The following is a 14,846-nucleotide window of genomic DNA, read 5'->3' on the forward strand; positions in this document are numbered from 1 at the left end:
GGGGTGGCAGGGCGGGATTTGCGCCGCCCCCCAGGGATTTTCTGACCCGGCGGGGCATCGGAGAATCCCGCTGATAGTGTTCACAAAGACCACAAAAGCTAAGTTCAATAACAAAGCTAACATTTATTACACTACTTACTAAAGCTCGACCACTTACTCCTATAGAACATAAAACATATAATGCAGAAGAAGGCCATCAAACCTGGGACCCTGGCGCAGTGAAGCCACAGTGCTAGCCACTTGTGCTACTGTGCTGCACTATAGAAAGCAATAATCTAATAATCTACAATCTACAGTCTATAACTGTACTCTGCACTCTCTAGACCTCTCTGCACTCTCTCCAGCTCTCCCAGAAGCCTGTGAGTCAGTGGGCAGGATTCTCCAACCCTGCGTCGGTCGGAGAATTGCCGGGGTGCCGCGCGAATTGCGCCATGCCATGCCGATCGGCGGGCTGACCTCTCTGCTTCCCGGCCTCCTTTCTTCCGCGCCAGTGCCTGTACTCCTGCGCCATGTTGGGTCAGAGCCGGCGCGGACAAGGGAGACACCATGCATGCGTGGAAATCGCACTGGTGGGATCACTCATGCGCGGGTTTGCGCCGGACCCACTGCGCATGCGCGCATGCCCCGGCGCCCATTCCACGACCGGATCAGCAGCTGGAGCGGCGTGAACCACTCCAGCGCCCTACTGGCCACCTGTAGGGGCCAGAATTGATGATCCTGGGGCAGTGTTGACACCGTCAAGAAACGCTACAGCGATTCCGACAGCGTCAACACTTAGCCTCAGGATCAGAGAATCCCGCTCAGTGTATATATAGTTCTGCATCTAGCTCCATCGACTGATTAACTATATTACATTAACCATTGCTTTATATTTCAGACATTCTATATAATGTCACACCTCTGACAGTGCAGCACTCCCTCAGTACTAACCCTCCAACAGTGCAGCACTCCCTCAGTACTGACCCTTTGACAGTGCAGCACTCCCTCAGTACTGACCCTTTGACAGTACATCACTCCCTCAGTACTGACCCTCTGACAGTGCAGCACTCCCTCAGGACTGACCCTCCGACAGTGCAGCACTCCCTCAGTACTGACCCTCTGACAGTGCAGCACTCCCTCAGTGCTGACCCTCCGACAGTGCAGCACTCCCTCAGTACTGACTCTCTGACAGTGCAGCACTCCCTCAGTACTGACCCTGCAACAGTGCAGAACTCCCTCAGTACTGACCCTCCGACAGTGCAGCACTCCCTCAGTCCTGACCCTGCAACAGTGCAGCGCTCCCTCAGTACTGACCCTCTGACAGTGCAGCACTCCCTCAGTACTGACCCTCTGACAGTGTGGCACTCCCTCAGTACTGACCCTCTGACAGTGCAGCACTCCCTCAGTACTGACCCTCTGACAGTGCGGCACTCCCTCAGTACTGACTCTCTGACAGTGCAGCACTCCCTCAGTACTGACCCTCTGACAGTGCAGCACTCTCTCAGTACTGACCCTCTGACAGTGCAGCACTCCCTCAGTACTGACCCACTGATAGTGCAGCACTCCCTTAGTACTGACCCTCTGACAGTGCTGCATTCATCCAGGACTGACACCAGGAGTGTTGGCTTGAATTGTTGGTCTTGCAGGTTTGGAGTGGGGACTCGTACCACAACCTTCTGACTCAGAGATGACTGGCGATAAACCCAGTGAGCGAGGCTGAGGATCTCCTATGTGATGAGGCTCAGAGGTTGGAGGGTGAATTTTCTTTCAAAAATGTGTAAATTCGGATGTAAAGTGTTGTCCCGCGAAACACACTCTTGCAAAAATCTGCTTGGTTAGTTTTTGCACAGTGGATACGCAGCTTCCTCGGATAATGTAAATCGTCAGGGATTTTCACCTCTTCAAAGTTTAATTAATGTTTCAGGATGAGGAGGGAGTGAGTGGGTAATGGATCTAGCAGAGACAGTGACGTTATGGGGGTGACGAATGGCATTCTTTGCGTCAAATCCTCTCTGTTATTCCTAGCAGGGATCATCCCCCATGTCAGCCACTTGTGCTCATGCAGAACGTTTTCCCTGCCTGGCAGTGCTGTAAACCTCGGGCACCCTGTAAGATCGTTTTAAGGGATAGTTCCTGAAGGAGTGTCTTAAAGCAAGAGAGAGGGAGAGGCAGAGAGGTTTAGGGAGGGAATTCCAGAGCTTACAGAGCCCCGGGCAGTTAAACTGGAAGCAAATAGTTGTGAAAGCTGTTTGTTTGTCAACTTAATGTCAGTATTGATTCTACTCCACTTCCAGTCCGTAAGCCCCTATCACCCTCCTCCCTCTGCTCCTCACGTGTGCAGACCTCACAATGTTCCAATTTCAACACCAAGCACTTGGGGATCTCAATTCCAGGAAATGTTCCTGAGTCATTTAGTCAAACATCAACCTCCACCCCCACCCCAATGTGGAAGGTATAAAGAGCATTGAGCTCTCCTGCTCACAAACCAAAACCTCAAACAAGAGCCAGAGCAGATCAGAAGAGCCAGAGCAGAAATGGGAAGCTCCCAGATGAAATTGCGGTTTGTTTTCTTCGCTATGACTTTGCTGGTCTTCGTGCACCTGAGTCACTGCTTCTCTTTGTCCAAGGTAAGCCCAGGGATGTCCCTCCAGCTGACAAATTTCTTGTATTTGAATCTGCATCGACCTCCTACAGTCAAATCGGTTCCGCAGTTTAAGGTTGTTATCGTCATGCCTTTACAATTGGTCACTTGTGTGGGTTTAATAACGTTTCTTTCTGTTTGTTTCCAATGCTCGTGGCCAAGAAATTCTCGTTCTTCTTTTAAATCACTCCTCCGCCCACTCCATACTTTTGTGAACTCATCCCTCCACTACAGCCCTTCCTATCTCTGTAAACTCATCTTTCTCCTACAACACTCCCATCTCTGTAACATTCTCCAGTCCCTCCAACACTCTATCTCTGTTACTTCATCTTTCTCTGACAATCCTGCCTGTCTCTGTAACCTTCTCCAGCACCTACAATCTTCCTCATCTCCATAACTTCTTCAAGTCCCAACAACCTTCCCAATTTCCGTAATGTCGTGCAGCCCATACATTCCTCACTCTCGCTGTGACCTCCCACCATTCAACCCTCCCTCTCTCTGTAACCATCTCCAGCCCCTATAACCCTCCCTATCTCTGCAACCATCTCCAGCCCCTATAACCCTCCCTATCTCTGCAACCATCTCCAGCCCCTATAACGCTCCCTATCTCTGTAACCTCCTCCCTTCCCTACAACCCCGCCATCTCTGTAACCATCTCCAGCCCTCAAACCCTCTCTATCTCTGTAACCTCCTCCCTTCCCCACAACCCTCCCTATTTCTGTAACCATCTCCAACCTGTACATCCCTCTCTATCTCTATAATGTCCTCCAGTCCCTATAATGCTCCCTATCTCTATAACATCTTCCGGCATGTACAACCCTCCACTTTTCTGTTCACTCGTCCAGCCCCTAAAACTCCCTCTTCCTCTGCAAACTCCTCCAGCAGCTACAACCCTCCATATCTCGTACCTCCTCCCTCCCCTGCAACCCTCTCTATCTCTGCAACTTCCTCCACCTTGAAATAAATCTCCCTATTTGTGTTATCTCCTCCAGCTTCTTGAACTCTCCCAATCACTGTAACAACCTCCAGCCACTTACACACTCCCTATATCTGGAACCTCCTCAGCCCCTACTACCATCCCGATCTCTATGACATCCCCAGCCCCACAACGCTCCCGAGCTCTGTAACCTCCTCAAACCCCTACAACCCTCCCTATCTCTGTAAGCTCCTCAAGACCACACAACTTTCTGTATCTCTGTAACTTTCTCCAGGGGCTACAACCCTCCATATTTCTCTAACGTCGTCCAGCTTCTACAACGCCACCTATCTCTGCAACCTGCTCCCTCCTCTGCAACTCACCCTATCTCTGCAAACCCCTCCAGCCCTACAACTCTCCCAAACTATGTTACCTCCTCCAGCCCCTTTATGCCTCCCTATCTATGTAACCGCCTCTAGCACAGTACAACCCTCTACATCTCTGTAACCTCCTCCAAACTCTTTAACCCTCCCTATCTCTGTAACCTCCTCCAGCCCCTACAATGCTCCCTTTCTCTGTAAACACCTCCAGCCCCAACAACCCTCCCTCCCTCTGTAACCTCCTCCAGCCCCTTCAACCCTCCCTATCTCTGTAAACCTTCTCCAATCCCGGCATCCTTTTGAGATCTCTACACTCCTCCAATTCTGGCCTCTTGAGCATCCCCAGTTTCCGATCACTCCACCATTGGTGGCTGTATCTTCAGCTGCCTGGGGCCGCGAGCTCTGGGATTCCCTCCCTAAACCTCTCTGTCTCTCTCTCTCTCTGTCGCTCTCCCTCGCCTCTTTTAAAATGCTCCGATGAACTGACGTCTTTGATCAAGCTTTCGGTCACCTATCCCTAATATCTCATGTGGCTCGGGTCAAATGTTGTTTGATAATTGTTACTGTGAAGCATCTTGTGATGTTTTGCGACATTAAAGATTCGAGATAAGTTCAAATTGTTGTGACTATTGGATCCAGCTTCTTCCTCACCCTCTACAATCATCTCCATCCTTTTTCCACCTCATCCCCCTTTTGAATCCCTTCTTCCTCTTTCACATCTCTGCCCCTTCAACGACAGCCATGGTGCATCATCAGAGTCAATAACTCACTTGTTTGAGCCTCACTGAACAGCATCCACCCCGTACTCTAAGGCCCACACTGGCAATACTGAGGTAATGCAGCACTATTAGAGGGTCAGTACTGAGGGAGTGCTGCACTGTCAGAGGGTCAGTACTGAGGGAGTGCTGCATTGTCGGAGGGCCAGTACTGAGGGAGTGCTGCACTGCCAGAGGGCCAGTACTGAGGGAGTGCTGCACTGCCAGAGGGTCAGTACTGAGGGAGTGCTGCACTGTTGCAGGGTCAGTACTGAGGGAGAGCTGCACTGTCGGAGGGTCAGTTCTGAGGATGTCTTGTACTGTTTGAGGATCAATTTTCCTCGGTGTACTGGGTCCAATATTTGTCCCTAAACCAATATCACTAAAGAATGATCTGGGTCATTATCATATTGCTCTTTGTGGGATCCTGGTATGCACAACATTTTATGGCACTGTTTTGCATTACAGCAGGGACCAGACTTGATTAACATTTCATTGACTGTGAATCACTTTGGGGCATCCCGAGGTGGTAAAAGGCACTAGAGAAATGCAGGTCTGTCATGCTCTCTCTCTTGGCCCTCCCTCTTTCCCTCCCGCCTTTCTCCCTCCTCCTTTCATTCTCCTCCTTTCATTCCTCCTACTCCGTGGGCTAATAAATTATTTCCTCTTTCAGATTGACGATGGACGTGGTTCCTTGGAGACTGAAAAATCTGTGGGTTCCCCGAATATGGTACGTTGAGATTAATTCCTCATTTTAAGGTTGCTGCTTTAGTTGTAGAGTAAGGGGAGAGGGAAAGGTACTGGGAGAGAGGGAACGATACAGAGTCAGAGAAGGAGAGAGAGAGAGAGAGACAGAGGGGCGAAACTGGGAAAGTCATAAAGAGAAGATTTTGCCCATTAAGAGGAGTAGGAAAGAAAGAGAAACAGGGAGAGAATATAAGGACCTGGAGTAGGCCACCCAGCATCTCGGGTTCTGCTCCCCCATTTAATGACATAATTGGCTGATTGAATCTGATTGTGACCTCAACCCCACATTCCTGCCGACCCCCGGTTACCTTTCACCCCCTCTCGTTAATCAAGAATCTATCCACTTCAGCCTTAACAATATTCAAAGATTCTGCTCCCACTAGCTTTTGAGGAAGAGAGGTAGATAGAAAGAGAGGAAGACGGTGAGGTAGAGAGAAGGAGCACAGCTCCTCCAGTCCTGGAAATCCTCCCAAATTGCGACAATTCCGGCCTCTCCCGCAACCCCCGATTCCCATCACTCTGCCATTTGCGGCCGTGCCTTCAGCTGCCTGGGGCCCTGAGCTGTGGAATTCCCTCCCTAGACCTCTCCATCTCCCTCTCCATCTCTGTCTCTCTCCCTTTCTTTGTGCCTGTCCCTCTCTCTCACTGTCTCTCTCTTCCTGTGTCTGTCTCTCTTCCTCTCTCTCTTTGTCGCTGTCTCCTACTTTAAGACGCTCCATACAAGTCGACCGCATTGACCAAGCTTTTGGCCACCTGTCCCGAATATCTCCTTCAGTAGGTTTGGTGTCAGATTTTTCTCTGATTTACTCTCCTGTGGGGTGGAGTTGGGCATTTTACTGTGCCAGGGGGCCTATGTAAATGCAGGTTGCGAGTATTGTGCGGAAGAGAGAGATGGGAGTTAGTGGCTGGAGTCATTGTGTACAGACCTTATCTAATCTCCCAATGAACAATCGATTTGACCGTCAGCCAGAGTATTTCTGAGATTCAATCCTGAGCTAAAGCCAGATCTTTCTAACTGTTTACAACTGCCACCACCATGTACAGAGAGCCTGATTAATTCACAGACAGATCATAGGAGAGAGTGAAAGAAAAGGGGGACCAAAATTTCTCCAGCACCTAACCCCACCTCAGGACGTCCCAAAGCATTTCACAATGAAATATTTATTTTGAAAGTACGATCATTGAATGTCATTATTTTGGAAGTACGGTCATTGAATGTAGGACACAGAGCAGCCATTGTTGGCACAGCAAGATCCTGCACACAGCGACGTGATAATTACCAATGGACCTTCAGTACCGGCAATGCAATTGCCAGTTCAGATCATGTCCACAATTCTCTGCCAGCTCCAACTCAAAAGAAACATTGCATGTGATCGAGGCAGCATCGCGCTGTTGGAGGATCAGTACTAAATGCTGCACTATCAGAGGGTCAGTACTAGGGCATGCTGCACTGTCATTGGGTCAGTGCTGAGGGAGTGCTGCACTGTCAGACGGTCAGTACTGAGGGAGTGCTGCACTGTCAGACGGTCAGTACTGAGGGAGTGCAGCACTGTCAGAGGGCCAGTACTGAGGGAGTGCTGCACTGTCAGAGGGTCAGTACTGAGGGAGTGCTGCACTGTCAGACGGTCAGTACTGAGGGAGTGCTGCACTGTCAGACGGTCAGTACTGAGGGAGTGCTGCACAGTCGGACGGTCAGTACAGGGGGAGCTCTGCACTGTCAGAGGTTCAATACTGAGGGAGCACTGCACTGTCAGAGGGTCAGTACTGAGGGAGTACTGCACTGCAAAGGGTCAGTACTGAAGGAGTGGTACACTGTCGTAGGGTCAGTACAGAGGGAGCACCGCACTGTCAGAGGGTCAGTACTGAGGGGGTGCTGCACTGCAAAGGGTCAGGACAGAAGGAGTGGTGCACTGTCCTCGGGTCAGTACTGAGGGAGTGCTGCACTGTCGTCGGGTCAGTACTGAGGGAGTGCTGCATGGCCAAAGGGTCAATACTGAAGGAGTGCTGCACTGTTGGAGGGTCATTACTTAGACCAAGACAGTCAGACAGTCTCAGACAGTCTGCCCTGTCTGGCTGATGAAGTGGGCCCTATTTGAAAGAAGGATGCTGGTGTAAGGGGAGGGGTGGGCGGGCATGTGGACGAGATGTGGAGTTCTCTCCAATTCCTGGAAAATTGACAATCTCCAAACTTTATCACATTGCTGTTTGTGGAATTTTGCCATGCGGAAATAGACTGCTGTGTTTCCTACATCACAACATTGACTAAATGTTAAAAACAACTTTCTGCACCAGCTGTGGAAGCCTTTGGGGCGTCCTGCGGTGCTGACAGGCGCTAGGGAAATGCATGTTCTTTCTGCCAATGCTTTGTGTCATTTAAATATGATCACTATACAAAGGTTGCGACACATTCTCTCTTTCTGGAATGTTCTCACTAAGGGACTCACTCTTTTCCAGGGTTCCGTGTTGCTACGCCAGAGGAGAATGAGCCATCTCTCGATCTGCGTGTACTGCTGTGGCTGCTGTAACAGGAAGGGCAGCAAGAAGACTTGTGGCTACTGCTGCAAACTCTAGACCCTGACCTCGCTCATGTCACATATCGTCCTGCCACATACTACAGCCTATTTTCCCCCCTCAGCGGATCCCCGCCGCTCCTCCTTATTTATTGCTCTGCCATCTATTTAATGCAGCCCCTATCCACCAAATCCAACTGATGCTGCACCTGCATTTCACAGCACACAAACAGGCCATTCGGCCCAGCTGCTCCGGGTTGGTGTTCCTGCTCCATAAGGGCACCTCCCATCCCCTCTCCTCATCGCCCCCTATTCTTCTATTCCTCTCTCCCTCATTTGTTTATCCAGCTTCCCCCTTCAATACATCAACACTATTCACCTCAACCACTCCCTGTGGGAGCAAGCTCCACAATCTCCCCCCTCCCTATGGGAACGAGTCTCACATTCTTCCCACTCCCTGTGGGAGTGAGTCCCACATTCTCCCCACTCTCTTGGTAAAGGAGTTTCTCCTGAATTCCCCATTGGATTTATTTGTAACGATCACAAATTGACGTTTTCATTATCACTAATCTTTTGTACCAATATTCTGTACTTTTAATATAACCTGTGTTAACATTGTTTATAATGGACATTTCTTTGTTAGTATGTGTGTATCTATCTTAATGTGCATCAGTGCGAACTTGTGAGGCTGTGTGTGTTAGGGTGAATGTGTGATTGTGTGTTTTAGGGTACATGCAAGTATGTGTGATTGTGTCAGTATGTGTGTGTGTGTGTGTGTGTGTGAGAGAGCCTGGGCGGGTGTGCGAGTGTGATTGTGTCTGTGTGAGTCTGGGACGGTGTGTGTATGGGAGTGTGATTGTGACTGTGTGTGAGTCTGGGAGGGTATGTGTGGGTGTGAGAGAGAGTGTGATTGTGTGTGAGTCTAGGAGGATGAAGGAGTGAGATTGTGTGTGTGTTTCTGAGTCTGGGAGGGTAAGAGTGTGTGGATGTGTGATTGTGCAGGTATTTGCATGGACTCTCATTATTAAATTATTTGAATAGATGTTTCTGGGGTTATTGATATTAGTACTCATCGAGAGCTACAGCAGGTCCCTGATTTAGCTGTCTTATGCTCTCGTACACAAATTCACCCTACAATGTGTTAAAGTTTCACAATCATCTTGTCGGGAGTTCAACTGTAAATATTGTGCATTTAAAAAAATTAATAAACAACTATTGTCTTCACAAAGTGTCTGACTCGGTATTTCAGGCCACTGGTCTTCCACTCTCAGTTCCGCACCCCCCCACAACAGGGAACAATTGTCCCCCTTCTTCTGAAGTTCTGGGTGAATTAAAGATGTCGCCTGCTTCATTCAATCCTAAACAGTTCTGACATCCGGAATTTCATTTCAAATCTCACACAAGGGGCACAGGCCACATAGCTCACTTCCAGCAACAGGTTTTTGCCAGTTCACCGAGATACCGCAAAATAGGTGTTCAACTTTTGCTGCTTTTCACTAAATGCTCTCATCACTGTTACAGCCTCTGTGATTCCACAACAGAACAATACAAGAATATAAGAAACAGGAGCAAGAGGAGATGATTCAGCCCCTTGAACTGGTTCGCCAGCCAATTGGATCTTGTCTGATCTGGTTGTGGTCTTAACTCCAATTAACTCCACTTTCCTGTCTGTCCCCCATAATGGAATCAATCCTTGTTGATCGGAAATCTGTGTAACTCGGCCTTGAATACATTCAGTGTATATAGTCAGCCTCCACTGCTCTCTGGGGCTGGGAGAATTCCACAGACTGACCAACCCTCTGAGCGAAGAAATTCCTCCTCGTCTCCGTATTCAATGGGAGACCCCCTCACTCTGAAACTGTACCCACCATGTACAAGATTCCCTTGAGAGGGGAAACATCCTCTCAGCATCCACCTTGACCAGCCTCCTCAGGATTCAATAAGGTTTCATCTCCTTCTTATAAACTCGCAAACTGTACGGGCCCAACCTGCTCTGCCTTTCCTCAAAAGACAAACCCCCTTCATCCCAGGATTCAGCCTCCTCGCTGCTGTGGCCCCTTTGGTTTCCCAAGCATTCCTGAAGTTTAACTGATTTCAGCCGTAATGCCTTTAGCCTGGGCTTTCCGATTATTTACTGGGATCTTTAATACTACCTTGGATCAACATGCAGACAAGCCTCTGCTGCGCTATTCACCTTGTTCTCTGACTCCTTTTCCGAAGGGACTGTTCGGTCCCTTGGAAATTATTATGGCCGCTCTCCCTCAGCATGCATCACCCTGCACGAGTTAATAAATTCTCTTGCTGCTTTGTGGTCAGGTGTTTTAACTGCTTTGGCAGGCGTGGGAAGGTGGGGGCATGGCAGTGTTATTGCTGGAGTATGTTCCAGAGACCCCAGGCTAATGCTCCAGGGGCCTGGGATCAAATCCCACCCTGGTGTTCACCAGTAAACAAAGAATAACCTAGCATTGGAAACTGAATGATAACTGAAACCACTGTGTTGGAAACCTGCTGTCCTCATCTAGTCTGGCCTACATGTGGCTCCACCGCAGCAGTGTGGTTGACCTTTAAATGTCCCCTTCGGGCAAGAAAATGCCAGCAATGACCACATTCTATCAATGAACAAGAAAATAATTCCCCGCTCCTTCTCCTTTTCCCCCGCTTCATTCTCTTCTTTCTCAAAATGTTCTGCACTCCAGAAGTTCCGGTCCCCAAAATATCCCTGGAAACGTGGACACACCACCTTTGGCCCTCCGGGTATTCCATTTACTCTTTTCCATAGATCATAAGATCACAAGAAATAGGAGCAAAGGAGGTCACTCCACCCCTCGGGCCTGCTCAGCCACTCCACCCCTCGGGCCTGCTCAACCGCTCCACCCCACAAGGCTGTTAAGCCACTCCATCCCTCGGCCTTCTCAGCCACTCCATCCTCAGGGCTGCTCAGCCACTCCACCCCTCAGGGCTGCTCAGCCACTCCATCCCTCGGCCATCTCAGCCACTCCATCCTCAGGGCTGCTCAGCCACTCCATCCCTCAGGGCTGTTAAGCCACTCCATCCCTCGGCCATCTCAGCCACTCCACCCCTCAGGGCTGCTCAGCCACTCCATCCTCAGGGCTGCTCAGCCACTCAACCCCTGAGGGCTTAGAATTTACAGAGCAGAAGGAGGCCATTTGGCCCATCGAGTCTGCACCGGCTCCTGGAAAGAGAACCCTACCCAAGGTTAACACCTCCACCCTATCCCCATAACCCAGTAACCCCACCCAACAAGGGCAATTTTGGACACTAAGGGCAATTTATCATGGCCAATCCACCTAACCTGCACATCTTTGGACTGTGGGAGGAAACCGGAGCACCCGGAGGAAACCTACGCACACAGGGGGAGGATGTGCAGACTCCGCACAGACAGTGACCCAAGCCGGAATCGAACCTGGGACCCTGGAGCTGTGAAGCGATTGTGCTATCCACAATGCTACCGTGCTGCTCAGCCACCCCACGCCTCAGGCCAGCTCAGCCACTCCACCCCTCAGGGCTGCTCAGCCACTCCACCCCTTAATGTTACTCAGCCACCCCACCCCTGAGGGCTGCTCAGCCACTCCACCCCCGAGGGCTGCACAGCCATCCCACCCCTCAGGGCTGCTCAGCCACTCCACCCCTTAATGCTGCTCAGCCACTCCACCCCTTAATGTTGCTCAGCCACCCCACCCCTGAGGGCTGCTCAGCCACTCCACCCCCGAGGGCTGCCCAGCCATCCCACCCCTCAGGCCAGCTCAGCCACTCCACCCCTCGGGCCTGCTCACCTACATGAGATCATGGCCTGTCTGTCATGGCTTCAACTCCACTTTCCTGCATTGAGCACCTGTAGGTTTATTTCCTTTCTAGATTCTGCCACCAAGTGTGCAAGAATGTCTCTGTAGAAACTCCCACATGCCCTGGTCGCAGTGTGTACAGCGGGCTGTAATCTGCTCTGCACTTAGTTCCCTGCTCTCCGGCACGCAAGGACAGACAGAGACTAAATGACCTGAATGGCACTGTGGGGCCTTTCGGAGGTGATGAGGCTCATCGACTGAACTGGCCCAACTCATTCAATGGTGTCATCAGGAATATAGTTTTAAAATCTCGCAGAAGGCTTTCTTTGGTTGCTGGGAGGATTGATGCCGATTCCAGGAGACTCCCAGCCATTCCGGGAAGGTCGTTGTCAAGAACGTGGAAAGTTAATGAGATTAACGGCGAACTGGAGATATAAAAATAACGGAAAAGTAACAAGATTACCAGGAGTCTAGAGATACTGAGGGTGATGGGCAATATCAGAAACATTGTTTCCCAGAGATCAGTGGGTCTATACAAATGATTACTTCTAAAGACAAGGAATTTGAGCGAGGTAAACAGCAGAATCCACAGAGGGGGATATAAAAGAGAATGAATAATGTAACTGCTAGTGCCCTCAGAGGGGTGGAGGCTAGTTCTCCATCCAACAGTCAGACAGGTTAGCTCCATCTGTGACCTGAGCCATGGAGTCCTGTTCCATTTCACAGAGTCACAGCAGATTGCAGATATATTCCTCACAAGAACACAGTTTGTGCTTTCCCAGAACCAGGAAGAGATGTTTTCCCAGATTTGGTCACCTAAGCAGTGTTGTGTGGTAACTATTAACTGGATTTGACCGATAGAATTACTAAAATTGGATGTTGCTTGGGAAAAGGAGTGTCTTGAGTTCAGGGAATGTGTATGTAGTTTGGGAACAAGAGGTAACTTCCGATAAGGTGGTGTGTTAGTTATTCATTTACTCACATCTCATGGCATATAAGAATCTTTTGCTGTGTTTTTCTTTTATTTTAATAAATATACTTTTTAATGGCTGGTCTGGTTCCTCACTGGACTGTATATTATTATATTTCAACATTATTCCTAACAAATAAACACCACTAAAAACCCATCTTTCAAGTTATCCTTTGGGGCTTTGAGACACTGTCACAGATAACATCAATCGTCAGAACAGGTTTCACAAACCAGAATCATGGAGTTGTTTTGGAACAGAGGAAGGCCATTCAGCCCATCGTGTTTGCATCTCCACTCCAAATGAGCACCACGACTTGGTGCCGTTCCCCTGCTTTTTCCCTGGACCCCTGCACATTGCTTCCATTCAAATAGTCACCTAATGTCCTCTCAAATGCCTCCACCACACATCCAGGCTGTGCGTTCCAGGCCACAACCACTTGCTTTGTGTGAAAAAGCTTTTTCTCACATCACATTTGCTTCTTTTGCAAATCACTTTAAATCTGCACCCCTCTCATTCTCAGTCCTTTTAGGAGCGGGAACAGTTTCTCCCCGTTGATTCTCATCCCTGGCACCATTCTTGGAAATGATTGAAGCGAATCTGAACACAAGTTCAAGGAACAGCATGCTCAGCTTCTGTCATGCTCAATAAAGCCTTGATTATTCCACTACTCTCGTCTTTGTGGTAATTGATAGTGCAACAATTTATTGAGGCAAGGATTTTTAAAACAATGGATCTTCGCATCAAGCCTGATCGTCTGCAGCTGAGCCCTCAAGCAGCCAACGCTATGTCCGCTTTTGAGCACTGGCTAGCCTGCTTCGAAAGATACCTCCAAACATCCTCTGAGGAACCCTCGGATGCACAGAAGCTCCAAGTCCTTTATTCACGGGTGAGCCCTGACATTTTTCCTCTCATCCGGGATGCGCCTACTTACTCCGAAGTGATGGAGCTCCTGAAGGGACATTACGTTCAGCCAGTCAATCAACTATACGCTAGGCACCTCCTGTCCATGAGACAGCAACACCCCGGTGAGTCTCTGGACATTTTCTGGTATGCCCTGCACATCCTGGGAGGAACTGTGACTGCAAGGCAGTTACGGCAGTCCAGCACATAGAACGTTTAATCCGAGACGCCTTCATTTCTGGCATGAGGTCTGCGTACGTCCGGCAGCGCCTACTGGAAGGAGTCACGCTTGATCTTGCAGGAACTAGACAGCTCGCGAACTGGCTAGAAGTGGCCTCCCAGTAACGTCCAGTCGTACGCCCCCGACCACGCGGCACCCTCATGGGCATCGTGGGCCCCACCAGCTGCCGACTCCAGCTCACCGCAAGCTTGCGCCGCGCGGAAGCTAGCCAACTCTGGGGGGGCCCCCAAGTGCTACTTGTGCGGGCAGAACAAACACCCCCGGCAGCGCTGCCCAGCGCGACCTGCAACGGATGTGGGAAGAAGGGACACTTTGTTTCTGTTTGCCAGGCCCGGTCGGTCGCCGCTGTTTCCAGGCCCGGTGTTCTTACACCCCCCCACGTGTGACCCAGGGGTGCCGCCATTTTCCTCCTCGCAAGCCACGTGTGGCCTGTGGGCAACGCCATCTTCCTCACCACAAGCCATGGGCGGCCCGTGGACACCACCATCTTTGATGCCACCTGCCATGTACAGCCCGTGGGCGCCGCCATTTTGGACGGCGCCTCAGGACCCCAGCTCGTCTGGGCATTCATCGGCTGCCGCTCCCTCCACCAACGCTGACCAGCCCGGGACCTACCAGCATCTGCCGCAGCTCGCCTCGATCACCCTGGATCAGTCCCGGTCCCGCAACCTCGCGACCGCAACGACAGTGAAAATCGATGGGCATGAGACGACCAACTTTTTGACTACGGGAGAACAGAGAGCATCCACCCCAAAACGGTAAGGCGCTGCTCCCTCGTGGTACACTCCGTTACCCAGAAAATCTCCCTGGAATCCGGATCCCATTCCGTGGAAATCTAGGGGTACTGCATCATGACCCTCACCGTCCAAGGCGTAGAGTTTAGCAACTTCCGGCTCTATGTCCTCCCCCACCTCTGCGCTGCCCTGTTACTCGGCCTGGACTTCCAGTGCCACCTCCAAAGCATAACCTTAAAATCTGGCGGACCCCAAACCCCCCTCACCAT

General features: G+C 50.4%; 1 protein-coding gene across 1 annotated transcript; it reads left to right on the forward strand.

The window, feature by feature from the left end:
* Positions 1 to 2,440: 2,440 nt before the first annotated feature.
* Positions 2,441 to 9,156, forward strand: LOC119974917 (hepcidin-2-like). The gene is made up of 3 exons (XM_038814262.1): positions 2,441 to 2,606; positions 5,345 to 5,401; positions 7,873 to 9,156. The coding sequence occupies exons 1-3, from the start codon at positions 2,514 to 2,516 to the stop codon at positions 7,987 to 7,989; spliced, it is 267 nt and encodes an 88-aa protein (XP_038670190.1). The 5' UTR covers positions 2,441 to 2,513; the 3' UTR covers positions 7,990 to 9,156.
* The last annotated feature ends 5,690 nt before the right edge of the window (positions 9,157 to 14,846 follow it).

The sequence above is a fragment of the Scyliorhinus canicula genome, chromosome 12, assembly GCF_902713615.1.
Source record: "Scyliorhinus canicula chromosome 12, sScyCan1.1, whole genome shotgun sequence".
Classification (NCBI taxonomy): domain Eukaryota; kingdom Metazoa; phylum Chordata; class Chondrichthyes; order Carcharhiniformes; family Scyliorhinidae; genus Scyliorhinus; species Scyliorhinus canicula.

What these genes read in the sequence shown, in the direction of transcription:
- LOC119974917 (XM_038814262.1), top strand. Translation starts at nt 2,514, where the DNA reads ATGGGAAGCTCCCAGATGAAATTGCGGTTTGTTTTCTTCGCTATGACT. An exon ending in ACTGCTTCTCTTTGTCCAAG is followed by an intron (nt 2,607 to 5,344) that starts GTAAGCCCAGGG and finishes TTCCTCTTTCAG; the next exon opens with ATTGACGATGGACGTGGTTC. An exon ending in CTGTGGGTTCCCCGAATATG is followed by an intron (nt 5,402 to 7,872) that starts GTACGTTGAGAT and finishes ACTCTTTTCCAG; the next exon opens with GGTTCCGTGTTGCTACGCCA.